The 26,158-nt window shown below is 39.9% G+C and overlaps 2 protein-coding genes across 6 annotated transcripts in view; one reads left to right on the top strand and one right to left on the bottom strand.

The window, feature by feature from the left end:
• The window catches only part of adcy6a (adenylate cyclase 6a), a 72,525-nt gene extending 64,483 nt beyond the window's left edge, over window positions 1–8,042 (bottom strand). The window contains exons 1-2 of one of the 5 annotated variants that reach the window (XM_041241845.1): window positions 7,960–8,042; window positions 983–1,194 (exon numbers count right to left, since the gene is read on the bottom strand). Coding sequence is in view for 1 of the 5 variants with exons in the window: in XM_041241847.1 (XP_041097781.1) it covers window positions 6,928–6,993 (66 nt within the window). In the remaining 4 variants the exon portion in view is untranslated. Of the gene's footprint in view, window positions 1–982; window positions 1,195–6,649; window positions 6,860–6,927; window positions 7,520–7,959 lie in introns of those variants that run through there. The other 4 variants (XM_041241843.1, XM_041241844.1, XM_041241846.1 and 1 more) reach the window with 4 other exon arrangements.
• A 6,089-nt stretch (window positions 8,043–14,131) lies between these two features.
• Window positions 14,132–26,158, top strand: part of cacnb3a (calcium channel, voltage-dependent, beta 3a) — a 48,574-nt gene continuing 36,547 nt past the window's right edge. Inside the window, exons 1-2 of the mRNA XM_041241863.1 lie at window positions 14,132–14,267; window positions 15,053–15,145. Of these exons, the coding sequence (XP_041097797.1) occupies window positions 14,187–14,267; window positions 15,053–15,145 (174 nt within the window). The 5' untranslated portion in view covers window positions 14,132–14,186. The remainder of the gene's footprint in view (window positions 14,268–15,052; window positions 15,146–26,158) is intronic.

Below are 26,158 nucleotides of genomic sequence, written 5' to 3'. Positions count from 1 at the left end.
CTTGGGAGAATGCAAAGTGAAGCGTTTCCGGCTGCTTGAACTGTGCAACATTATTTCTGTTACAATAAGAGACACCCTGCATGTGATGTAATAGCTTGTTATAAAAATCACAAAAATGGAAATTGGACTTGAACTGCTATTGAACTGTTTTCTTAACTTTAGAAGTATGCAGTAATTAAAAGGGAATTCAAACATAAGACTTATTCAATACAAAGTCACCAAGAGAACAGATGTAACAAGATCTAAGCTGTGCACCTGTGTTCCCTGACAGGACCCAATATGTCAGAAAGGCAAGATTCAGAATGAGACTCTCACACATGCGTTTTCAGCTTGTACAGAAATAACCGTATTTGGCACCAAATTCAGAATTTTATTTCCCAAACTTACAAGACATGCTACACACCAATGCCTTTTGGGAATCATTTCTTAAGGTCTTTGACTAAAAATGAATTAAACTTGATATAGTCAGCTATTCATCAATAATGCTAAATAAAATGAGTTCTTAAATATTGAAAAAGGGAAACGGGGAAGACATTTTTCAGAGTGGAAAAATCACACCTGCAAAGGTTTTTGACTAAACTGCTGTTTAAAAGAACAGGGTCCCCTGCTTGAAGCCCTTAAACAAAAGCACAGGTTCCCTGTTCTCTAATCTTTCATATTCAAAGTTACTTACTGCAATCATGCATCAAATTAATTCGAAAATACCAATTCAATAATGTTTTTTTGTTATGTACTTAAATCTGTAATCAAAATCGTGAAATTACATCATAGGATGACATCAACAGCAACGACCAAAAGTTTTGCATCACCTAGAATTTCAGGATATGGAAATCTACAAAGCGGTGTGCAATTCAATATGTTAACCTAACATTATTCAGCAGCTTTCACTCGACTTCATGAAGCAAAATGAGTTCCTTCTATAGGGCGATGCAAAACTTTTGGCCTTAGCCCCACACAGTATGATGAGCCCTCATGACCCTACCTGTCTGGTTTCTAGTTCTGCTCCCAAACCTGCTTCCTTCAGTTAGACAAGGCATTGATCCACACGTGACTTGGGGGGGGGGAAAAAAAAAAAAAAAAAAAAACACACAGCACTGGACAAGAGTCAGGAGTGCAGTCCCAGCTCTGCTCACAAGCAACGCTCTGCTGTGCCACTCGCAATTATTATTATTATTATCTGCAGGAAGACTGGCCCTGAAAAAAGAACAAAAACAAGATCAGGATCAGATAGCAAGTAGCATCAACAAACCAAACCTGCCAAACGCTTGCATGCACTTCAATAGGTGTCCTGCATGTTAAGACTTAGTCATGCCGGGCAAAACGTATTGATATTAGAGTTTATGGCAGCTATACTAACAGCGCTGTAGAATTTGGAATCTCACTGGAACTATTTAGGTTTCCTGATGAAGTACCACACAACGTTTAAAAGAATTCCATTGAAAATACAGACATACACGCAGACAGACACACTCAGAACTTGAATGTATTTTGCAAGAATCCTCTCAATTGGAGAAGCGATTCTCCGGGTATAAACTATAAGGATCTATAGGTACGAACAGGTCTTACTAGATCGCTGTTCTCTGGTAAAAACTACTGCCTGGTATTTTGCAAAAAGTAGCCCTGTTTGAGATACACACGTTTTCGCTCAATAGAACCGACTTCCCAGCGTTTCGGAATGTTTATCGTGCCTTTGTCAAGGGAAAGTGGGCTTCAAAACAAACACTGTGGAGGTACTTCTATGCTTTTGGTGCCATGGTAACCACACTCACATATTTCTATTTAAATCCACCAATGTGAATATGTACTTAATGATGTAACAATCTAACATTCCTTTCGATTTAAACCATCAGGCATCTATTTATCTATTTTCCTTTATTCTTCTGTACATTACATAATTTTTCTAAAACTACAAATTATAAATCATACATGTTATGTACAAATTATAGATATACACACACACACACGAAGCATTTGCAATAACCCCACTGCATTTCCAGTAGCCCATCACTTCAACAGTGATGATCACACTGCTGAAGACATCACAGTCTGCATGAGCAATCAGTGCTGTGCAACAAATGTTGCTCGGAAACTAAAGTTTATCTTCAAACTGGGAACTTTGGAACCTCTGGGAATGAACGTTCTATTCTAATATTCATGACATCATCCACTGAATGTTTGTATAATGACAAACCTCGAATAACAACATGTTTACTGCACTGTGTTTACTTTTCTTTTCAAAAAAGACGGGCTTCTGCCCGGAACGTCCTGAAAATAAGATTTTTTTAAATCTTTTAAACCTTTTGTGTATATTCTCTTTTCTTTTGCTGTTGATTTTGTACACTGCAGTTATATTAGCTCAAAGTGCCAACTGCTCTATATATATATAAAATGAAGAAAAGTATTTGATAAAGTGAAAACTCGCTAATTTAATATTAGCTAATATTATAGTTAAACAGTGTAGCTAATTGTTTAAAAGTTTTCAGTTTATCAATGACTTTTCTTCTACATGAAGTGTTTCTCATGATTGATGAGTTGGATCCTGATTCTCCTGGGATAGAGAGCTGTGCGCTGGTTTTGGATTCCCTGTGTGTGTGTGTGTGTAATGATATTATATTATATTATGTTATATTATATTATATCTCAGGGTTTGGCATTCCACATGTTTCCTCTTTCTAATCACTAACAGAAGAGGAATTCAGTGTTGCCAAAAAACAATTGAATGCAGACCATTAATATCCACAACATTCACAATCGTTACACATATATGTATTATTACATCATTTATTTTTTTAATAGTGGGAATGTTATTTTGTACAATGCAGATATAAGATTCTCTGTGTGTGCATTTTTTAAACTGCTCGCAGAATGAGGACGTGATAACCAACAGATAGTGTTTCTAAACAGCAAAGAAATTTCCTCTGGGAAAAAAATTCTTTTTTTTTCCTTTTTGGTGTCTTATGAGTCAGCGACAGCGAGAAATGTCAGAAGTGGTAAAGAAGTTGCACAGAGAATTACCATTCATGACTGTAGCAAGAAAGTACAGCTATGGACAAACGTTTTGCATCACCTAGACCTTGAGGATTGAGACAATTAAAAAAAAAAACTATACGAACATCATTTACTTTTATCTAACATCAAGTTATCAAAGAAACTACAAAATGAGATCGCAAGTGTCTACCAGAAGCCATAATAGTAGTTTTTCATGTCAGATTTTCAAATGTTAATTTGTATATGGAAAACTACAAAGTGGTGTGTAATTCAATATGTTAATGTAACATTATTCAGGTTTCATGCAAAGCAAAATTAAGTTCATTTTGTAGGGTGATGCTAAACTTTTGGCCATAGCTGTATACTTAGTGGAAATGTTATAGCTGGCAGTTTTTACAGGAACTAGGCTACCGTATTTATTGTAGTCAAGATCTACTGGTATGTCTTTTCTCTATTCACAAGTTTTTGCAGAATTGAAGATGCATCATTCAGAATGAATGTGCAATGCATCGGTCATTACCTGTCATATAAATTGACCCCGAAGGCAGTTTGGTGCCCTGAACCCAAACAGATGCCGTTTAACGAAAGACTAAATCAATGATCTACTACCAGTGACCGCTGCAGAGGACATTACTGCTATCATAAACCAATCAGATGAAGTTGAGTAGGAGGTTCATGATAAAGCTCCCATCCCGAACGCCAGAATTCCAAGAGCATGACAGAGTCTTCCACGACCAATCATGACCGCGATCCCCTGGCTGACTCCTGCGCCACCTGGGGGAAACACTGATGACTGAACAGACTGGCATCCCTCACTAGACACCTTCCAACACCTTGTAGAGTCTATGCCAAGTCTTGTCAAGGCTGTGGCCCAGGGCAAATGGTGGCCCAACCAAATATTACATACCGCTCCTAATAAAGTGGCCAGGCAGTCAGAGTTTCTGTTTTGCAAAACCAATGCGAGCTGTATGAAGCATGCTTCCTTGTATGCCCGTGTACCTACCTCCGTCTGTCACCAGCTATATTTACCAAGGCCACAGCAGGGAAAGAGATTTGCAATTGGGTATATTTATTTAAAATGATGCTTTTGTTTCTCCTTCTGAAAACCTTCTGGAATGTTTTTCTTAGACACACAAGGGGAACTCGTACGCTGCGTGCATGCAGAGCCGCCTTGATACTTGCAATCATTTGGAGTGCTTTTCATTGCAATTGTTCAAACCGCACGTTTATTTTTGTTTGATGAACCTAATGGAACAGATTCCTTTTTTTTTTTTATCTTAGCGGCCACTGGCAGTGAGGGAGCTGCGAGGACAGGAGCTGCTCTTCAGTTCTGATTGACTGCTGCAGATATATGTAATGCAGGCAAGATCAAAGGGTGTTTTACAGTAGTTAATTAAAAACTAATATGGCATTATTCACTGTCTAATACAGAGCTGTGGAATGGTAAAAACAAAACGTGACAGATCAGTAAGTGAGACTGACTCTTAATGACACTAGTCTACATTACAAACAGGCAACCAGACCTAAAGATCGGGTCCTGAATTTGCGTGAAAGCACTTTAACACAGGCTTATCTGTTTTAAAAGAATGGCTGCAAATTCCGAACGAATTCCAGCTGAATACCAAAGGAATGTCTTATGCGCTTATGAGTTCCGAAGCAATTCATTTTGAATCCAGCCCTGTTAATGCATGTGGATTTAATTACCCCACTCCATGGTCCTTTGTAAGGAGCAATGCTGATCACATGTATACGGGTGCATTCACTTCTCACAGTCCCCTGGTGGGAGAGTAAGAGGGGATGAATGCATGCCTTATGCATGTGAGCGACATCATTCCTTACAAAGAACCATGAAATGAAGGCAGGTAAATAAATCCTGGATTAACAGAGCGGAATTCAAAATGAATGACTTCCGAACTCAGTCCAAGTGCATCAGCCGGGATTCGTCAGGTTACTGGATAAACGCTTGTCAGTAAACTGTGGCAATTCTAGAATTTGTTCTAATGTATTTCAATCTGTGGAAGCAGAATTATCAAGATGTGTCCGATTTCTCGATGTAGCATTAATATCGCTCCAATAAAAAAAAATAAAAAAATACACATAAGCATCTATAAAATGATCTACAACATATCCACAACATATATGCTCAAAACCTTAAAAGATTTAGAGTAACCATTTTGTCTTGTTCTGTCTCACATTGGGAACCGCTGCTGCTCAACATATACGAGTGCCTCGAGGGCTCTTAATAAAAATATTTTAAAAACCTGTTAATTTCTGTTCACTTCCCTTGCTCTCGCCAGGCAGCTGTGGTTTTGGGGAATACGGCCGGTTATGTTGTCTTTATGAAAACAGATTTCCTTTCGAGATCCCTCTTTCCTCCCTTGGCAAGAACAGCACGACTCTAACATGCTGACAGACAGAGCCCTCGCCGCCACCACTACTCCAAAAATAATAATAATAATAATAATAATAATAATAATAATAATAATAATAATAATAATTATTATTATTATTATTATTATTATTATTATTATTATTATTATTAACAAATAAAGTATTCGTTGTAACAGTCCGCAGGTTTTAAATTCTGCCCCCTCCATACTCACTGTACATGGGTCCTGTAGGCGTGCAATATCCAATGTCGATTAGTGCATACAGCAGTGTACGTTATGATATAGACAAGCTACGCTTTAATTAACGCTTAAAATGACTGTAGTCAAATATAGGTAAATTTTAAACGTGCGATTGAACAAACTTGTTTGTCACACACTGTACCATTTTGATAAACTAATTATTATTATTATATTATTATTAATATTATTATATATAATAATATAATATTATATAATAATAATCATATATATATATATCATATATATATATATATATATATATATATATATATATATATATATATATATATGTTGTAGGGTTTTACACAGCCCAAAAGTATTGTCGCGTTTTCGAATATTGCAATATATATATATATATATATATATATATATATATATATATATATATATATATATATATATATATATATATATAGCTGTATCTGTTGTGGATTGCCGTATCCCTCACCCTGTTTTATAAATTCAAGGCTGCGTGCATCGGCAGTGATCGTTTGCGGCGAAACCAGAACCACGGCTACAGAATACAGCCGGACACAAAACAACACAGCCGTTCGACCCACCTAAAGAAAAACGCAGAAACCCAACGAGGCGTCTGAAAACGACAAGACAGTGTTTTCATTCCTTCTGACTCTAACCTAACCCAGCGGACACCAACGCAATGCTGTGCAATATATTGCCAGTTCTGTACTGTACATGTCATTGTAGCCGGCGTTGTACAAATCTCATTAAAAAAATAACACAAAACACTATGTCTTTCTCTCTCGTTACATTTCCCCACACAGAATCTTGCTAGCGTTTTTCTTTACCCTCAGGCAGTGGTTACCGTGTCTCTCATCTGCATTGCTGAAACGGTTTCGTATCTGCCCACATCCATACATAAAACATATCAATGAGAAAAATAATACTATGGAACATATATGTAATGAAACATCCCAAACGCGTTCGTAGTGAGGCGTTACTGGCACCCGAGTTAAATTTTGCATGACGGAAAATAAAAACCCTATAGTGTCAACGGTTTCAATTTTAAATACCTTAATGACATTTAATTAACATCCCCGTCAAAGCGAAGGCTGCTCGGCTGCGTTAGCGAGTCGGAGACTCTCGCTGTACCCGAAAGGACAGGGTAACATTCCGATGAAACGCGGATGATCTTGCGATGCCGTTTACATCCAGAACCGCAGCGATCAAAGCAAGCAGCTGCCCGCTTCACACTGCACTGCCGGTCATTTACACATGCAAACACGGAGAAGGTTGAGAAAAAAAAAAACCAAACAGTACATAATCTGTTCAGAAGAAAAAGCGGACTTACCAAAACCGTGACAGTCGCGCAATTTGTAGTGTGTTCTTTTCGTTGTTCAGTGGCGAGTACGGTCATTGCATCACGTTAGAGACACTGTAGCCATGCCGGTGTATTATAATTCATTTTCCCCTGCTTGCTTGCTTGCTTGCTTGCCTCCCTGTCTGCCTGCCTACCAGCTGCTCTCTCCTCTCCCTCCCGTCTCACTCCCTCGCAGAGCTGTCTCACTCTCCCCCTAGAGGTCGTTTTTTTTTTTTTGTATTATTATTATTTATTAGTTTCTCCACAGCTGGCTATCTCAAAGTAACTACATGTATTAGGTTTATCCTGTTGTCCAGCGAGAAAACGCCCTTTACCCCGGATCTAGAATACAATAATTCACAATTTTGTCGCAATTCTTAAAGAAACAATGGCCCTCTTTGTTTTGCTGTCGTCCGGTCTGCTGGACACTCTCTTTCAAGTTGTTTTGTTTTTTTTCAATGGATCACACCCGTTTCCCTACCAAGTTAAAACATTCAACGGCAATGCTGTACAGTACCGCCTATTAAGAGCGTTTTACCCTAAAATGCCTCGAACTGCTATCCGTTCAGCACGTTGTTCACCGGTAGCGAGCGCTGTGTGAACCGTGCAGCACCGGTATTGGTAAACAAGAGCTTGTTGACAAAGTCGCCCCAGACCGGTTTGCATGAAATTCTCCTAACTGTGTAGCTAATTGTGTGTAGTTTCATCATATATTCACATATACACAAGACGTTGCTCAGAAGGAGCCAGCTTCTCAACGTTTCCGTTTGTTTAACATGCCCTTTGTCAAGGAAAAGCTGAAAACAAACAGTGAAGGGTTAGGGTGTCATTTAATCTATAGTTTGACGCAATGGTTTACTTTTCTTGTAAAGATATTGGTTATATATATATATATATATATATATATATATATATATATATATATATATATATATATATATATATTGTAAAGATAAAAGTGAAATGTCTATACTCATGCTGTGCAAAGGTGCTCACGTTGCCATCTCGCAACATTGTCCTTACCTTGAAATGCGATGCCTAGATCAGGTGGAAGGTTAATCACTTCACTCGATCAAATATTCAGCACTGCAACCAGGACCGGGGGTCACAGCTGTGTTGAGAACTGGAATGGGTTACCAAGCCACGCTGCTGAATCAGCTGGATCCCTAAAGACCTGACAAAGTTCTGGGACCAATCAGACACTAGGAACCGGGCAAGCTCATATATCACACACACACACACACTGTACATTAAAAAAAAAATCAATAAAGCTTAATATGTGATCATTGCTGCCATTCACAGCACAACACAGGCATTGTAAAATATAACAGCTAGTGCCATTCAAACTCATTTACTCATCCATCCTGAATTTCTTGGTAGGCTTGTAAAATTGTCCCGACTTTATTTTTCTATAGCTTCACAACTACTCTAAGCAAACAGTGGTATGTTTACCAAGCCTTTAGTGCCCTGTATAGTCAATGTATACTCCTTTACCTGCTTTATGTGTTTGTGTGTGTGTGTCTGTTGCATGTTTGGTGTCTCTTTAACCAACACACATACAAACACACATTTGTATTGCTTCCTTTCTGAGGACATTACATGGAATCCTGTTTTAGCTCAATTTATGAAACTTCAGGTTTGCTTTTTTTTTTTGGTTTTTTTAGAAAAGTAAAAGAAAAACGAATTTGTACTAGCCAACACAAGGGAAGGCGCTGTTTTTAATGAAGTGATCTAATGAATAATACATTGAGGTTTAAAGCCTCCTGTTTGTTCTGTATTCTGCCCTGTAAAGCAAGTCTGGTAACCCGACCGGGGAGCGGGGCGTGGCGAGCTCACTCAACATGATTTGCATAGACTTTTAAGTGGTTGTAGCCAATGTAACACATTTCATAAAGTTGGTTGTAGCCAGTGTAACAAATTTTATAAAGTTAATGGCAGGAAAGAATTTGCTGAAATGATGGGGGCATTCCAGGTGAAGCGCCCTAGGAAGTGCGACATTACAGAAAAAAATTAATTATTTCTTTAACCTGTTTTTGGTCATTAATGTTAGAAAACTGTTTAACGAACAACAGAAAGGGTACTTGAGAAGTTTTTCCAGTGGTGTCAAATACTTTAGAAGAACTGGTTAGCAGCTGGTTAGCATAGAATTTGCCTGGCAAAAGTGTACACCAATTGATCAATCTGATAAAGGGAATGTGTAAACAGAGTTGCTACCACAGCCACTAAAGGCTAGGAAAAAAAACAAAACCTTCCTAATTCAACAGGTTCTTCCAAGTGGTTCTTTTCGGAAAGATTCGGAAATATTCAGGGCGGGGAGGGGCATATATTTTCTGCACTGGCACCAACTAATGCATAGCAGTGGATTGCCTTAGAAACAAAAGGAAATCCAAAGCAGTCTTTTTTAAAAGCCACTTTGACTGACTTGGCGTCTGATACATCTATTACAGGCAACAAGAACCGAAGATCGGCCTCTGAACTCAGATGAACGCACCTCAAATATTTGAGCAATACAAACCACTCAGAGTGATTACAAACATTGTACAAATGTGAAGGGCAGGAAGAAAATGAAAGTGAAGAACGTTTATTGAAATCGTCCAGTTTTCCGGGCATGCTACTCCGATCGCTAGTTTGTTTCCAGTTTGTTTGCTTACATTCCACCAAAGAGTCAGCTGTAGTGAGACATGCTTAACTCTTGAAAACTGCTTGAAACTATTATTGACTATGGGAGCAGTGTACAGCTATGGCCAAAAGTTTTGCAGCACTCTATAGAATGAACTCATTTTGTTAATAAAGTCGAATGAAACCTGCTGAATAATGTTACATTAACATATTGAATTACGTACCGCTTTGTAGCTTTCCATATACTTTATGGCTTCCGGTAGACTTTTGCAACATAATTTTATAGTTTCTTTGATTACATGATGTTTAATAAGATCTTTACATTAGCAAGAGAGTCAGTTGAAATTTAATTTTGTTCTGCTGGCAATACGCTGCTTTCCACTAGATGGTGCTAGCGCTTACTAATGTAAAGGCGCTTTGGCCAGTCTTGCATGTCTACGTTTGGCAACTACAGTACAAAAGTAGAAAGTGCTGTGGTTTCCTGTGCTGTAGGTCAGTTCTACTCAAGAGGTCTAGCAGCAATCAGACCATTTGAGGCAGACAGGAAGTAGCATTGTACTAAAAGTTTTTAAAAAGCTGTGGTAATGCTAATAGGAGTTATACAGGGTTTTAAAATGCCTGTATGGAACGCAGCGTTTGGGTTGTGTTTAAACAGGGGAAAGACTCTTCTAAACCGAGACCCCAGAGAATCAGAGTTACTGTGGACTGATCAAGACAAGAAAGTGAGGCGGCCACAGCCCACAAGCAGTGGTGTGTGGCAGATTAAATGGACCGCAGCCTTGAAGACCTGCTCGTGCAAACAAACGAAGGACTGATAAAATCTCCCTTATACATAACTCAGCTTGAGCATACACCTTTTCAAGCCTGTTACACACTAAAAAAAAAGCACATAACGGACTGATTGAGTACAGCGTGCTTCAGCCTAGAGAAAACACTCATATAAACTCATACAAGAAACTTTTACAATGGCAGTCCAAAAAATAATACTTTGCACTCGAATTTGGGCTTTTTTTTATTGCATTTGTTCAGGCTGGCCAGTTTGTTTACATTACCTGTATAGGAATTCCCGTGTAGCCAGGCAAAATGTTGAGACAACAGATATTCCTGCTTTGCTGCATCTAGTACTAGGTTTCACTTTGATTACAACAGCGATCATTAATCAAATCTATTTTCAATGTACAGTCTACTGTCTATATTATACAAAAAGCAACTGCTGTAACCCTGGATAGGCTAGTGGGTGACAGACCAGGACTTGCAGTCCTACAGAGCAGCCTTCATCCCTCATCATACACTAGGGGCCGCTGTTTTACCAAAAACAATGCCACCCAATGGAAAACCAATGTATGCATAATATGTAAATTTGCATTCATGTAATATATTCTGCCCCCATATAAACCCATGCAAACACGCTTTCATACATGACTATGTGCAGTTGACACACAAACCCAACCATCTGTATATGAATGAACGACATCTGATTTCATAAGACAGAATTGTTTGTTTTTAGGTTTAGTGTTTCAGACTCTACTATTGTAAGACAGAGCACCCGGTTATAAGAATCACCGATGTAAGAATCAACGCATCTAGTGAACAAAACCACTGGGACAAAACCATTCCTATACTAACCATGCTAAAATACTCTGGTAGTCGTGACAGCAAAATTCTGTGCTGTCATTTTAATTCAAAGGCCATTACACGTAACATCGCACAGCAGTTAAACTAGGCACCCTCACGAGACGATCGCTTCTCAAGTACACTGTCGTAAAACAGGATTCTGCGGCTTTCAGTAAACATAATCATATAACAAGCTGCTTAGCTACTTGTTTTGACTGATTTATTGTCCTCAGTGATTGGGCACCATTGACATTTGCATGCTGTATTTAAATTGCTGACCCACGGAGGCACACTTTTGTGAATTGCAATCCTATCAGTCTGCTTGTGTGAACCAACCACTTACAGCAATCAAATCACCCGGGACGCATGTGATTCTTATAAACAGAGTGCACTGTGATACCTTTATGTACTTCACTTTCACTGAAGCCCTGCTCTCTGTGCTAAATATCAAGATAACTTAATTGGTCTAACTGGTGCGAAGTATCAAGACAATCTGTTCAACTTGTCCTCACAGCTCATAACATTGCGACTGAAAACGATTTGCTAGATCAGCAATAACTAGATATCGTTTAAAATACCATTTTTAAAAAGGTGTATTAAAAAAAAAAAAAGGATCATTCAATGGGTTGCATCCAGTTTTGATCAAGGACAACACAGTTAATATTTTGGGAACATGCCGCTGTTTCCAAAACATTGACTCCGGTAAGTAAATTCCTGCTCTTTCTTGAAAGGTGAAACGCTGTTATCTCTTAATTGAAATGAAATCTGGAGCCAGTGTACTGTAAACTATAGATGTTTTGCAAACTGTTTACAGTAGCCGCTGGTTATTCATATTGGGTAACTACATGCGTTCCTCAGCACTGATTGTGTCCGCCACAAAACTCACTCAGTCAAGCATGGCAGGAATGTAGTTAAAGTTTAGCTTATTATGGATATAAGAACAACATAAAAAACATTGTATCTGTTAATAATAAACTCTACAAAAACACACTAGTTTTGTCCTCTATATATTTCAATTAAGAAATATTAATATATCGTGATAAATTGTTGTGTGTGTGTGTGTGTGTGTGTGTATATATATATATATATACACACACACACACACACACACACACACCTGCTAAATGTACCTGCTGTGCTCCGTATCCCTTGCTGTTGTGTTTTTCCCCGCTGGTTAACCACGGCTTGCACGCCGCACTGCCACGGTGCAGGTCGGCTAACGCAGCGGCCTGGGAACTCAGGAAGGGGTTAACCCGTCAGCACTCGCTCCAGCACAGGCCTGGCGTTCTTTTTCTTTATAATTGAGGCGCTGGCGCCCTCTGGTGTGCGTTTCCATTAATGTTCTTCATGTACCGCGGGCTTTGAAAACATGTTTTTCCAGAAAGATGGACCCCCGTCATCGTCTGTGCTCCGCTCGATCATGCTGACAGATAGGGTCCCCACCACTGAAAAACTTATCATATTATTATTATTATTATTATTATCTCACCAAAGAAAATATTCATTGTAACAGTTCCTTGATCATAAATTCTGCATTTCGCCACTGTTATCATACATACTATGTGAATGAGTGCATAGAGTAGCATAGGTTATAAAATATAGCCAAACTATGCGTTATGCAATAGCATCACTTTACTGTATCAAATATATGAGCTTCAAACTTATTTTTTCATACACTGTGATAAAACTGAATAATAATAATAATAATAATAATAATAATAATAATAATAATAATAATAATAATAAAGCTATGTGTCTAATTATTTTTCTCAATGCTGCGGTTGCTATAGCTCAATAGCTTTAATCGCATAATCGAACTATAAATAAAGATATTTAACAGTTGAGACAAATGAATCGCTTCAGCGGCACTTCACACTAATCTACCCGGACCGCTCTAATTGTCATTGCGTCCGCTTCATTGATTACCTCTGGTTAAACGTGCAGCTCTGTTGCCTGCCGGATTAAGGCTCAGGTTTGCTAGTCCAGAATGAAGTGATTTTGGGCTGAAACGAGAACCACTGTTCGTGAAATGTATTGTAATACGTAGAAATAATAGATAATAAAGTCTGATTAGCGAACTGATATGGAGCAAAGCTTATATCCCTTACATTGTCTCACCTGCCGGGGTCAGCGTGATCCGTAATAGCTGGTCACCAGGTGAGGTGAGGCGAGTCAGACAGTCAGGGGAGCGCAGGTTGGCGCCCTGTCTGTGCGAAGTTGTCGGATTGGCTCTTTCGGGTTAGAGAGATGTAATCAGAAGAGATTTTTTCTCCTCGCTGCTCTGCAGCGAACCCTACCGGCTAGGCTCCTTGTGCGCTCACCTGCAGTGCTGGCCTTTGTCCAGCAGAGGTCGATAATTCGCCGTATCCGCGCTTCAGCTGTCGGGTGTAAAGAGGCGATCGGTCCTCGGAGGAGACGACTGGCCGCTTGAGGAATGGAGACTGAACCGCTTCCTTAGAGAAAGAGAACGGGTGCTCTTAAACTAGACTAAACGACTCCCTTTCTTTCTGTCTGAACAGCAATATCCTGAAACTGTCATAAAAGCTGCAACTTCTAATCGTTTCATGCGTTAATAGTGGCATTTGCGTCTGCCACACAGGATGAAATTCTGCCGGGATTGCATAGCAGGAAAGAAGCCTCTATCCGTCTAGCAGAAACAGCAATGTGTTTGTTGCACTGCTTTCGTGTATTACAGGGGTAATAATATCAAGACACGGTCCTAATTTACATTTGCAAGCAGCAGCACTACTGGTTACAGCGAGAGCATACGCAGAGAGGCAGAGAGAGAGAGAGAGAGAGAGAGGACACAAACCGAGCCATGACTTAATAAAGAACCACTCTCTATAAAGGAAAATATCACTGCTTCCTAGCGGTTTTTTTTTTTTTTTTTTTTTTTTTTTTCAAACACCATTGTGTTTTTTTTTTTATTGTTTTCGTTTGTATGTTTGTTTTTCACACGGTATTTGCTTTTCATGTGCGGTGTGCTCATGAGAACCTAGCCAGAGCTCTCATAATACATGGTGCAGCTGAAAATGTCAAAGTCTTCCTCGGCTCACGCGTCTGCTGCTGAAACGGGCTCCCAGGCTCATTACTTTCAGGTGAGGTGTTGTTTCTTCTCTGTTGTGGTTTTGTTGTTTGCAGAACGGACCGAGAGCAAGACTCGTTGAGAAATCGATTCTGTGGTACTAACCGCCGTGTTTGTGTATTAATAAACGAAGAGCCGGTGATGCAGAATTAATAATGTTCAGATTGGATGCTACAGTGGATTGCATTCAGTGTTCAGTGTGGGGGGCGTTGGGGGTGCATTTAATTACATTGCCTGCGTGTGAATGTCATTCAAATGGCTTTTAAAATATTGATTTATTGCCGCAAACCGGGCCTATGTAGCCTATAAATCCTGTGCTATATAATTTAACCAGACCCCGGTATGTAAAACACATACCGTACAGGATTGTAATAGCTGCGTCATTGGAGTTGTTTAATAGTAACATAACACTCAGTGTTATATTTAATTGTATATTTTTAATTGTAGTAGAATAGGTATTTTTAAATATGAATCGTTTGTATAAATGTTTATTGTACTTAAATATATTACATAATAATGCCACGTTTGTGACACTAACAAATATTACAATATTAACGGTACAATAAATGGGCAGACAGATTGATAATCAATTGAAAACTTTATTTATTTATGTTCAAAATTGAATTGCCATATTTTACGGCAGGGCTCTTCAATTTGTCAATATAGACACCTAGTAAGAAAAAAAAAAAAAAAAAAAAAAACAGCTGACGTTAAATGCAACAGTTTACTATATTTATAAGAATTTGATCATAACAGCACTGAATGTCTGTTTGTTTTTTTCCTTCCCAAAACAAACAGCTTCCGAGGAAGCTGCCCAAACGGAAAAGTCGGTTTAAACGTTCTGACGGCAGTACGTCCTCAGACACAACGTCCAGCGTCATTAAACGACAGGTAACATGTGCCCTGGGGGGGGGGGGGGGGGGGGGGGGGGGGGGGGGGGGGGGGGGGGGGGGGGGGGGTGGGGGGGGGGATGTGTCAAATTGTGTTCATCCATTTACAACCAAGTATAATTTTCTTTGAAAAATACAGACCATAAGCTGCACTGATGTAATTTGATAGGTTCTAAATCAATATGTTACCTGCTAAAAGTTTTCAATCATTTAGAAGTGTAAAATGCCCAAATTTAAGGACAGTTAGAGGATTTAAGGATAGAGGCGCCCTTATTGTAGGCTTCAGTTTATTATCATGTATTGAGGCGTTATAAAAGCAGCTGAAGGGCTGTGTTTGCAGAATTGACAGCTACATTTAAGACTTTGGTCTTAACAAAAGCAGAGTACGTTATCATAACAATATAGTTAAAGAGAAAAAAAGGTAGGTGCCAGTTAATTAATCCCAAAAAATTACAAAATAGCCCGTCCTGAAATGAGGACAATCGCATGTCATGGGTTAAGCAAATCATTACTCTTTGGCGTATTAAGAAATCGCATACTGCAGTTTGTCTTAGCACAAGATGAATAATATTAGCTCTGTTTTGTTTAATCCATTCCAGTTCATGACCTCATTTGAAATATGTCCTTAATTATCCAGTTGAGCAGCCCAGAGCCTAGCACCTGCTATGTGTTTAATTGTTTAAGTAATTAAGGACCTGGTTGAAACAGGGGCTTGACGATGTCATTTATAACTTCCTACTGCTGAAAACAGTACCATGTCTGTTTGGCGTGTGACATTGAGATAGGCAGATTTAAAAGGGGGAGGTGATTGTTGTACTACCAGTAAAACAGATTGTGGGCTGTGTAAACAAACTGGATGATCAACAAGCTATTCATGCGTGGAACGACCAGGGCCGGCAACAAAGTATTAATAAGCTACAGTGCATGGAAAACACGTGCTAAACAAACTGGACTACCAGTGTGAAGACAAGCTGTGAAATAGCACAGGCACAGAAAGGGAGTTTTATCTGCCGTGGAAAAGTGATTTGATTGCAATTCCAGAATCTTTATTAAACTGTGATAGGAAAGCGCTCGCGTTTCTTTTAACCTGGATCAGTATGACTGGAGGCTTGACCTCTGTTTTATGTTGTGCAGTATTTCCACTGAGTAACAAGCAAACTTAGTGATGTCACCCTAAGATTTCCTAAGGTATTAGATATGATTTAGCAGTCAGTACAGAATGCCAGTGAAACAGCCTTATCGTACTCCAGTTAGCGATCTGATGGGTCTGCTTTGCGACTGGTATAGCACTGCATGGTTTGAGGTCTGTTTCGTTTTCCTGTAGAGGTCCAGTTAGGATTGAAAAGGACCAAGTTCAATTTGTGATGTGTTGAGCTGCTTGCTTACTTCACTCACTCACTAGATGGCGCCATTTAAACAGTGTTTAACCGTTAACACAGTGGCTGACTTAAGCATTTAACCAGTGACATGTAAACAGTGCATGTCACACATTTAGAACATGGATGCTGTATTTATTTTACTGAGAAAGGATGGAGATTAGTTGACACACATACCAACACAGTTGAATCGGAGCAAAAGATGGCATCTTGTTAACACAACAGCAAAACGCAGGGGTGGTTGCTGTTCATGCCAGTGACCACCAGAGGGTGATCTGAGCTCGGAACGGGGCCTCAGTGACCTGCAGTACCTCACTGTATCACTAGAGGGCGCCTGCATGCAACAGTTTTATAACGAACCAGCATTTAGTTAAAAACAGTTGTCCCATGAAGATTGGAGGTTAGCATTGATGTACTGCCACTGTCGCAATAAGATAATTAAATCCAAACCTTCAGTGAATATTTTCCCTATCAAAAGTTTGGAAACAACAAATGATTTAGAGCAAGGCTAGGGGTGGAGATTGTATTGCCCATCTTTCCTCACTCAGACCCCTTACTTACTAAACACCCTGATGTCTTTGAATAGATCGTTGTCTTCTCTTTAAAAATATGCTAAATATTTTAGTGATCAAGACATCTCACAACTAGATGGTCCCCTGAAATGTTCCTCCTTTTTCTAGGAAAGCAGTACAGCTGGGGATGGGATGACTTCACTCAGACTGCTTGCTCACTAAATATCCCTAAATAAAGAATCTCAAATATGTGAGCCATTATTGCACAGTGATTAAAGCACATCTCTAGATACTTTGTATGCGTACAGTGCTAAGTGCCGCTAAGCAGAGTCCTTTACAAGTAATTGAAATACAAATACCTGTTTCCTCAAAATCACAATTGTAGATGCCATCAATCAGAGTTTTGCTCTGTGTTTCTTTGCAGACATTCACAATCTCCGTAAAGGAAGATCGCAACAGGTGAGCGATTATTTTGTTAGCTGTGAGAGCTTTAATGTGGGTGGTCCTTTTGGCTCATAGCAGAAAAATATCAGTCATAAAGGAAGACAGCATTTGAAATTAAAGGCATGGCCACTGTGTGCTACGAGTCCTTGAGATGACATTGCCAGTGTCCCATACGAGCGATCAATAGTTCTACTGTTTATAAAAAGCGCTGACTTTGGCGCAATGTGCTTCTCTAAGTGCCCCATCGGTGAAAAAGGAGAAGCCTGCCTGCTCCTTCTCTTTATTCAGAAACTCGAGACGCTTGCTTTCCCCTCTGGGGCTGATTCCAAACTTTTCACAAACCCATTTAAGGCTTTCATTCTTCCCTGCTTTAATTATTTCTCTTCAGAACGGCACTGCCCCCTTTTTTTCCCCGTCTCTGGCGATTTCGTTGCTTTGTAATATCAGCTACGCCATCAGCCGTTGTACTTATTATTTATTTCATTTCATCCCAAGAAAGCGTCTTTGCTCCATGTAGCTTGAAGGCTCAGTCTGTATTAGCTCAAACACGAGATAACAACGCTAGTTGCTGTTTTTTTGGAAGTGGTTCATACCAGGGTGTGTTTTTAAAGGTCTGCTTCCTGCATTCTCTTCCTCAGTCCTCCTGGGATTTGTCAAACCTTTATTAGCAGGGTCATGTTAAATTCAGCACTTGAGAGCCTCATATGCAGTATATTTTCCCTTTCATCTTATTCAGCATTAATTCAGTGCTGTTGTTTTTTATTATTATTGGGAGAACCTCCGGCACGGAAACTAGGGCTCTTGCACCTTCCTTTAAGAACTCCCGCTTACTCCAACATATTCTGCTAAGGAACTGAACCATGAGACGCGTTATGTCAGCTGTCTGGTCCTGGAGAGCTACAATCTTACAGAGTATCTTTAAATAATCAATCGCTAAAGACCTGGGGGGAAAAAAAAAGTTAGTGCTGACCTAAGAAATGAATTAGTTCAATTAAGTAACCAGAAGACCCTCTCCAGCACCAGGGTTGGCCAGTCCTGCGTTATGGGATCAAGCGTAGATAATATAAGGCCATGAGCAGTTAGCTGTTGCTGCTCGTGAGACTGTAAGTGCAATCAGAAAGTCAAGCACCACTGTGTCAAGCTTCTAAAGGAAGAGTGAACAATCGAAACTTCTGATCTGCCAACATGCTGAGGCATCTGGTGATAGGGGAAGATGACGGATACAGAGGATTGTGACATATTTAAGGTGTCAGTTTCAACGCATGATAACCCAAAAAGTGAATGCAAGTAGTGAGGAGCACACATCTGGGTCTACCAGAATATTGTACAAGGAGATAGAGTAGACCGGATCTATAAGCACTGGTAAGGTGTTGTTTGTTTGCACAAATGAACTTTAAAGGCTACATAAGGACCTTTTTTATTTTATTGTGTTACATGTGCCCATGTGTTGCTATGGCTGTTTGCGTAAGGTGTGTGCATTGTCAATGAGCTAGAATATCCTTGAATGTCTCAAGCTGCCGTGTCTGATGTGTCATTCACTTGGTGCGCCATTCAATGTATAACGCATGAGCCCGTGAAAGCGGTCCTTTTTCATTGGGTTATGCCTTTTCAAGTGCACCAAATTCTGGGGAGGAGTTTCCTTCATTTGCGGCTGATGATGATTCATAGACCACATGGGATTGAGAAACAGGTGCCAGAGCAGGTGCTGGCCATGCGATCAACAGAAGAGCTTTGCAGCTCACACCCCACATGGTGAGAGAGATTGATACAGAGTTACAGGGTGCTGGACTCGGATCCATTGCTGTTTGGATCAGGGGTTCCCAAACTTTCTTGGCTGTAGCCCCCAGTCATGACTTTAGGCACGAGCCCCACCTGAAATTGCGAGCCCCTTAATGAGAGAGGTTGTTCGTTTGTACCGGTGGGCATGCTCCTGCTTTCATTGTGTTCAGTGTCATTTCTCAGACATAGAATTCTCTCCATAATAACTGTACTCAGCTGTGCACCATCTGACTGCCAGTGCGACATGAGCCTGGCTGTAAAGTTAAACGGAAGCGGTCTGGTTTATTTTATTTATGTAGGGGGAAGAAAATATAATCGAGAACTTCTACCGTAAAACCACACATTGGCCGAAATCCTGCATTTCGTTATTTTATATATTTATTGAAATATTAAGGAACGATGTGATAATTAAAAAGTGCATTATTATGCTCTCCTTACCATCACCCCTTTTGTTGTGTAATGGTACATGCTGTTAGTGTGGGCTGTTACATTCAGAATAACCCCAGCGCCTAACAACAGCGTTCGTATAAATGAATTGATCTCCCCGGTCTGGGGAACATTTGAGAGAGAACGTTTTTCTACATGCTACAGCCCCCTGAAACCATCTTGTGCCCCACCTCCAAGGTGTCCCCAGCCCCTTTTTTGGGAATCCCTGGTTTACATCATCAAAATAGACCCAGACGTGCATACTCCACTTGGGCGAACCGCTTTGTTTTCTGCTGGTAATTTTGAAGGTAGTTTGACGGTCAATCGGCACATCCTCTCCCGCTAGAATAGCATCTGCAGATTCCAAAATTAGAATAGTTGAGGAATCTGATCTCAGCGACTGAGGCTTTCACAGCTAGGGAGGGACTTGAAGCCAAGGGTTTGAGTTATAGACAGACACCAGCAGACATGAAGGATATACTGCGAGCGAGGGGCTCGGTGGATAGAGCACAGGGCTGCCACGCAGAAGGGCGTAGCTCCAAAAGCAGACCTGGGGTCAATTATAATAGTGAGCTGGGGCGGACACCTGCAGGGCTGGCCTTTGTCCTCCAGAGGGCGGTAGCTCGCTGACATCCGCTCTCGTGGGTGTAGAAGAGGAAGCTGGCTCGGTCGTGGGATTTGAGGATGCCCACTGACCCTTCAGTTCAACTGAGCTGTGTGGGGAATCGCTGCGGTGAGGGCAAAAAATAATTAGGGAGAAAATCAGGGAGTGGGGGATGAGTACTCTAAATACAAATTTAAAACATTGAGAAGAAAAACAGTAGTCAAAACATTTGTCATTTCACTACATATTCAACCCGGGAGTGTTTTTCAAGTTATGAAGAAACACATTTTTTTGGAGGAAGGAAAGTTCTCACAAAGGGTCATTTGAGGGCTTTTGTTTTTTAAAACACAAGTGTTTGAATTCTGAGTTTCTTTCCTGAGTCTTCTAATCCCAGCTGGCACAGGAGTCTAATCACAAATTCAGTCAATCACTGATTCAGAAGGTAGACTCTGTTTTTTACCAGGGCTGGTTCTTTCTAGCTGGCTGAATACCTGAGTGACGCCAGCGTTCTGAATCTGACACCGCTTCCTAAAATCTGCCATCAGACTGACACCCACGTTATGCAACACAAGTATTTTTTTTTGGGGGGGGGGGGGGGGGGGGGGGGGGGGGGTGAAACAGATTTTTCCCATTGGAAGTGCTGTGCCTAAAGAAACTAATTGGCACCGATAGCGATTTGTTCACAACGAACACAGTACTGCTTTGTAAAAAAGCGATTTGTGAATTGAAGGACACTGATTGGTTTATTAAATCTTTCCAGAACCGTCGTCCTGTCATTGCCTCGTTTTGTATTCCGATTTCCACGAGTGCACCTCATCGCTACAAAATGGCACGCAAACAAACGGCAAAACGCGCCGTGGTTTCACTTGCTGCACAGAGTTGGAAATTGTTCGAGCACAATGCGCATGTCTTGTATATTGCCTCTGTGTTGATTTAGTTTGACAATTGGTATAGTAACGTTAACCTAACCCTAAGTAACGCCCATTATTTTTGCCTCTGCCATAGCGATTTAAACTTGTTGACCATGTTGTTTTGCTTTACTTTTATCAACGTCTGTGTGTCTGTTACTTATTATACTTTAACACACTCTTGCCTATTGCTTTTCTTTTACTTGTGCATTTCATATGTTCACTGCACGTGCGTCATGACAAGTAATACACATGTATTTATTTATTGATTCATATTGTGCCTGGTGGCTATCTCCGTCTTAGAGAACACTTTGGCTATAAGAACACTTTTCTTGCTTTCCGAGGGGTGTTCTCCTAGCCAGAGACTACTGTACTACTGTTAAATATGAAGACAGGATAGAATGGCAAATATACAGTACAAAGTCCTGGCTTTAAATTTAATTGAAAAAACTCAAACCCAGTCAGTCTGAGGAGCTGGTTCCGATTTTGTTTTTTTTTAATTTAAATTGATTAATTTAAATTCTGGATTTTGCCTGCCCCCTGAAAAACTATTTATAAATAACTTTGTATTTTGAATAGCCGTCGTGATGCAATTTCTTTTTTGAAAGAGATCAGCTAATAGGCGCTACTGCTGAGCTGTATCTTCCTGAGTAGATGTAATCCAGTACTTGGAGATGTTCCCTAAGGGGGTTGCAGCTTGACTGAACTGATGAGTTTATAGAAGCACCATTACTGGATGCAAAAAAATAACTCGGATTTAGGGGCTGTCTGTAAAGATCAGCGTTCATAGAAAAGAGAAAAACCTAAGGACCGATTAACGTTATTAACCTTGCAAGTCGAATTGGGATTTATAGTGCAGGCTGCGGCACGGTTGCTATAGAAACTGGTTTGTGCGTGTGTTGTCGTGGTCATCGGTCTGCCTTGACAAATTAATTTTTGTAGAAGTCAGTTTGAATAGTTTATTAATAAATACAGAAAGGAGGGGACGAGTCACTGACTGAGGGCCTCTTGCCGTTACTCTCCCTGATCCCTGTGGATCTGTGCTTCAGTGCAATGCCATTGATGTTTCCATGCAGTAAAGCTAGCGGAGCAACAAGCAATTAAACTGTTACCTTATCCCCTGCTGTACAGGTAATACTCCACGCCTTGAGAACAGAGGACAAAAGAATAGACTCTTTCAATATTACAACTGAAAACAGCCATCTGTGTGTTATTAGGTATACATTGCATGCACTGCGTTATTGCGTTATTAAACTTCTTTATCAAAAAGCAAGAGGGTTTTTTTGTTTTCTTTAGGCATTTCGTATCCCGGAACTGATAATAACGTAAGAGATTTAGTCAAGCAATGCACGAGGAAAGAGACCAGGGGCCGATTGTAATTGTGTAATTTGTAATTGTAATTGGAGCTGCACACCCGCGTAATTGTAGGGTTTGTAATTAGACTGTATAGTCGATCAGTTACAGTTCAGTCTCGCATGTTTCCAAGCTTAATCCTTTGCAGTTCCATATTGTGTTTTAAACTGAACTTTTAGTGACCCTATTTGTTTGAAAAATAAAAATTCTCGAATGTGTTTCTGGATTTGGACCTGGGATTACTGCTTGGTAGAACAGAGTAAGCAGGCTAATGTCTGTAGCTGTTTATGTAACTTTTTAGTGTGTCGTTATAATTTGCTATTACAGCAGCATAACTGTGATTGTAATTGCAAGTCAACCGAATAGCATTGTAATTGTAATTGAATTTCAGCAAACGATGCTGCTGTAATTGTAATTGACCCCAGGTCTGCAAGGGAACTGCGTGTTTCAGGTTAGTTAGCTATGCAAGGGCGTTATGATTAATGACCCTGTAATCGAAGCCCATATAAAAGCCATGGTGAATAATATAATCCATTCATTGTTGCATCGCTGTCTGTCTGACTTTCTGCTTGTCTAACTGCGGCCAGTGGGGTGTGAACTGAAAATATCTTATTCACAGAAGTGCTTTTTTGCAGTGTGTTATTTACTGGATTTTACACAGTACCTAGCAAACCAGAGAAATGTAAATGAGCTCATCACCAAGGGATCCGCTTTTTTTCAGTGCATTTATATTTTGTAGGAAAGCAATCCCGGGATAGCCATGTGGTTGATGCAATCCAAAGTGATATCCAGTACTGTAAAATGCTCAAATACAGTCCAGATGTGGTATAGGTCCATCAAATCGGACTCGATTACGTATTATACTAGTAAGAAAAAGCTATAAAGTTTGGTAGCATTGCCTTTGCTAAAATTTCTGCCGGTTCCAACACAGATCATTGACCTTGTTCTTGTTGAAGAGACTCTATTAACAATGTGACAATTTAGCCAAAGTAAAGAGAAGCCCAGATTAAAGCAAGGAACAGGTGAGCTTGTACCTTTGAACTGGAATCTCCGTTTGTGATTTAAAAAGTGTGGGTTCAACCTTGAGAAAAACGTTTTGCTCTCTAGACTGGTATCTAGCGGAGAGCAGTCCTCATCTGGTTGTCCAGATACTGTGTCTGCACTTCATCCAAAGCTTTTGCAGCCCTGTGCAATAAAGCATAATGATTTGCAGCAGGTCTTGTAATTGCATTGTAGACCACACATTAAACACTGTTCATCTCTCTAAGTTGGCAGCGGGCAAAGTGCTCGCATGCATTTTGTGGAGTGTAACCAAATTTAAAGAAAAAGGTTTGCCGGATGTAACTTCTTGGCTTTGAGAATTAGTAATTGTCTGAAGGATGTTGGGAGGCTGTGAACCCCCAGTGATATATTGCAAGGGGAATCAAATTGATTAAACGGTTTGTAAACTTTAAAATTAAAAAGGAACTACAGAAAAAAGGAGGTGTTGTTGTAAAGTGAAAGTAGATGAAGTATACAGTATATCGTTCTAGTTTCTGAAACGATGAAGTTAAACCACATGTGGTCAAAATTGGTGCCTGTAATCAGGCTGAATGTGAAGACAGTATCTAAAAGCATTCAGCCTTTATCGTACTGAAACCAAAAAGACACATGGCCACAATATGGCAGCCATATAAGGTCAAAGTCAAGACGGCTATTATATTTGGCTGGGACTTTAAAACTCAATCAGCTTTTATTAAACCAGGGGCAATACAATTTACACCAACTGTTGTTATCATCAGCATTGTTGTTTTTGTTATCTTTTATTACAATACTGCCTGGTAGACTCTACACTGTGTCTGTTTTTTGTTTCTCAAACATATCGCAAAGAGGCTTTGATGACTGTTATTCCCTGCAGTGCCTGGGTCTTATTAGTTTACTATTGAGCACAAGAGGATCCTGACATGTGAGACAAATATTTGCGTGCAGTGGAAAACTCCTCTGAAAACCTAGAGCTGTGCGGGGGCCCCGTGAGAAACTCAATTATCACATCCCGGCTGACAGAGGGCGTGCGTCACAGCAGAATATGTGCTCATTTGGACGAATATGAACGAGCTCATGTAGAATTTATTTATTTCAATCTGCTGAATTTGTACAGCATAGTTCACAACAGGTCAACTTCATATTAAAGCTGGTTTGAAAAGTCTAGGTGATACAGGTGCAACTATGGATCAATGCATCCCCCCAGGCAGAAGCATGGCATTGGAACTATAGGCAGAGGCTGGTTAAGCTTTCCCTTTTATGTAAGGGAGATTTCCTCAGGAATGGGCTAAAAACAACGCCCACACACAAGTGGCCACCAAGCAGCGTCTGTTTCTGTCTCTGTTTGGTTTCATTGAGCATTCTCAGAGCAGCTCACTCTGCATTGCACTTACACTTAATAATACACGCTTTCTTTTTTGCGATCAATTTTTTATTAGGCTCTAGGAACATACTTTAAGTTTCTTCTTTTGGTTTTGTGTGGATTTGGTGAGCATACACAGCGTTACCAGGCGTCCCGGGACAACTGGTAAAAGAAAACCGCCCCAGTTTTCAGCCTTAATTTGTGGTCCCAGTTTTGCTATGTGTTCAGATTATTATTATTTTTTTAAGTGCAAAACATTAGCAGTGTGCTGAGCAAGTCAACAGCAGGTTTGTTTATTGGTTTGTGTTAGCGCCATTCAAAAATAAAATAAACAATCTTATGGATTATCTCTCTAATAGTCTGATTTATTTGTGTATCACGTGTTTACATGGTAACAGCTGATTCTGTTTTTTTCTAATAGTTTTGTACATGTTTTGATTAGATGACAATTGAAAGAAAACCATGAGCTGCAATAAATAAATAATATTTAAATGATGAGTGTGTTAGTATATACTGTTATTTGAATGGCTGCAGAGTTGCTACAGCGTCGGTGAATTGAAAAAAAAAAAAAAAGCACTCCCCGTTTTTCACTGTGGAGATCTGGAAACCCTTTGCAAACAGGACTTAGTCCATTGGACTGTTAAGAACCAGACTTCCAATAAAATCAAATATCAGACCTTGGAGGTTGCAGTTCATAGCCTGTTTAGCTTTAAGAGGGTGTGGCTGGTTTCTTAAGGTGCAACAGTAAGAACTGTGTGTGTGGGGATCATGTAAACTAACTGAACTGCCAACGTCTGCTGAGTGCATAGGAGGGTAAACTAAAGTATACTAAGCAGGCATCAATTCATTATGTTTTACAAACATTGCAAATGACTGCAGCTACTGGGTGCTGGTCGTATTTGTAATGTGCAACGTGTGTAGCATTAATTCAAACTTCAAGCATAAATGCCAGTCTCTTCGTCCTGTAATGTACGTCATTTCTAGAGCGTAATTATGTTTCTTCAGTATTGGAACTTCACAGATGATCCCTAAAATCAGCACCGCATTCACTGTACAGACAGTACATGAATGACAGTATGATTTATTGATATAAAGAGAAACAATCCGAGTTTAATATGATATGTTTAAAGATGATCCCTACCTGTAAATGCTGTGCACGGTACAGTACATGCAAGCGTCGATTCACAGCATGCCAGTACATTGCATACAATTGACAAGGTGGCTTTGAC

Source organism: Polyodon spathula, unplaced genomic scaffold (genome assembly GCF_017654505.1).
Source record: "Polyodon spathula isolate WHYD16114869_AA unplaced genomic scaffold, ASM1765450v1 scaffolds_825, whole genome shotgun sequence".
NCBI lineage: Eukaryota > Metazoa > Chordata > Actinopteri > Acipenseriformes > Polyodontidae > Polyodon > Polyodon spathula.
This window is presented reverse-complemented; position numbering and strand designations above follow the sequence as displayed.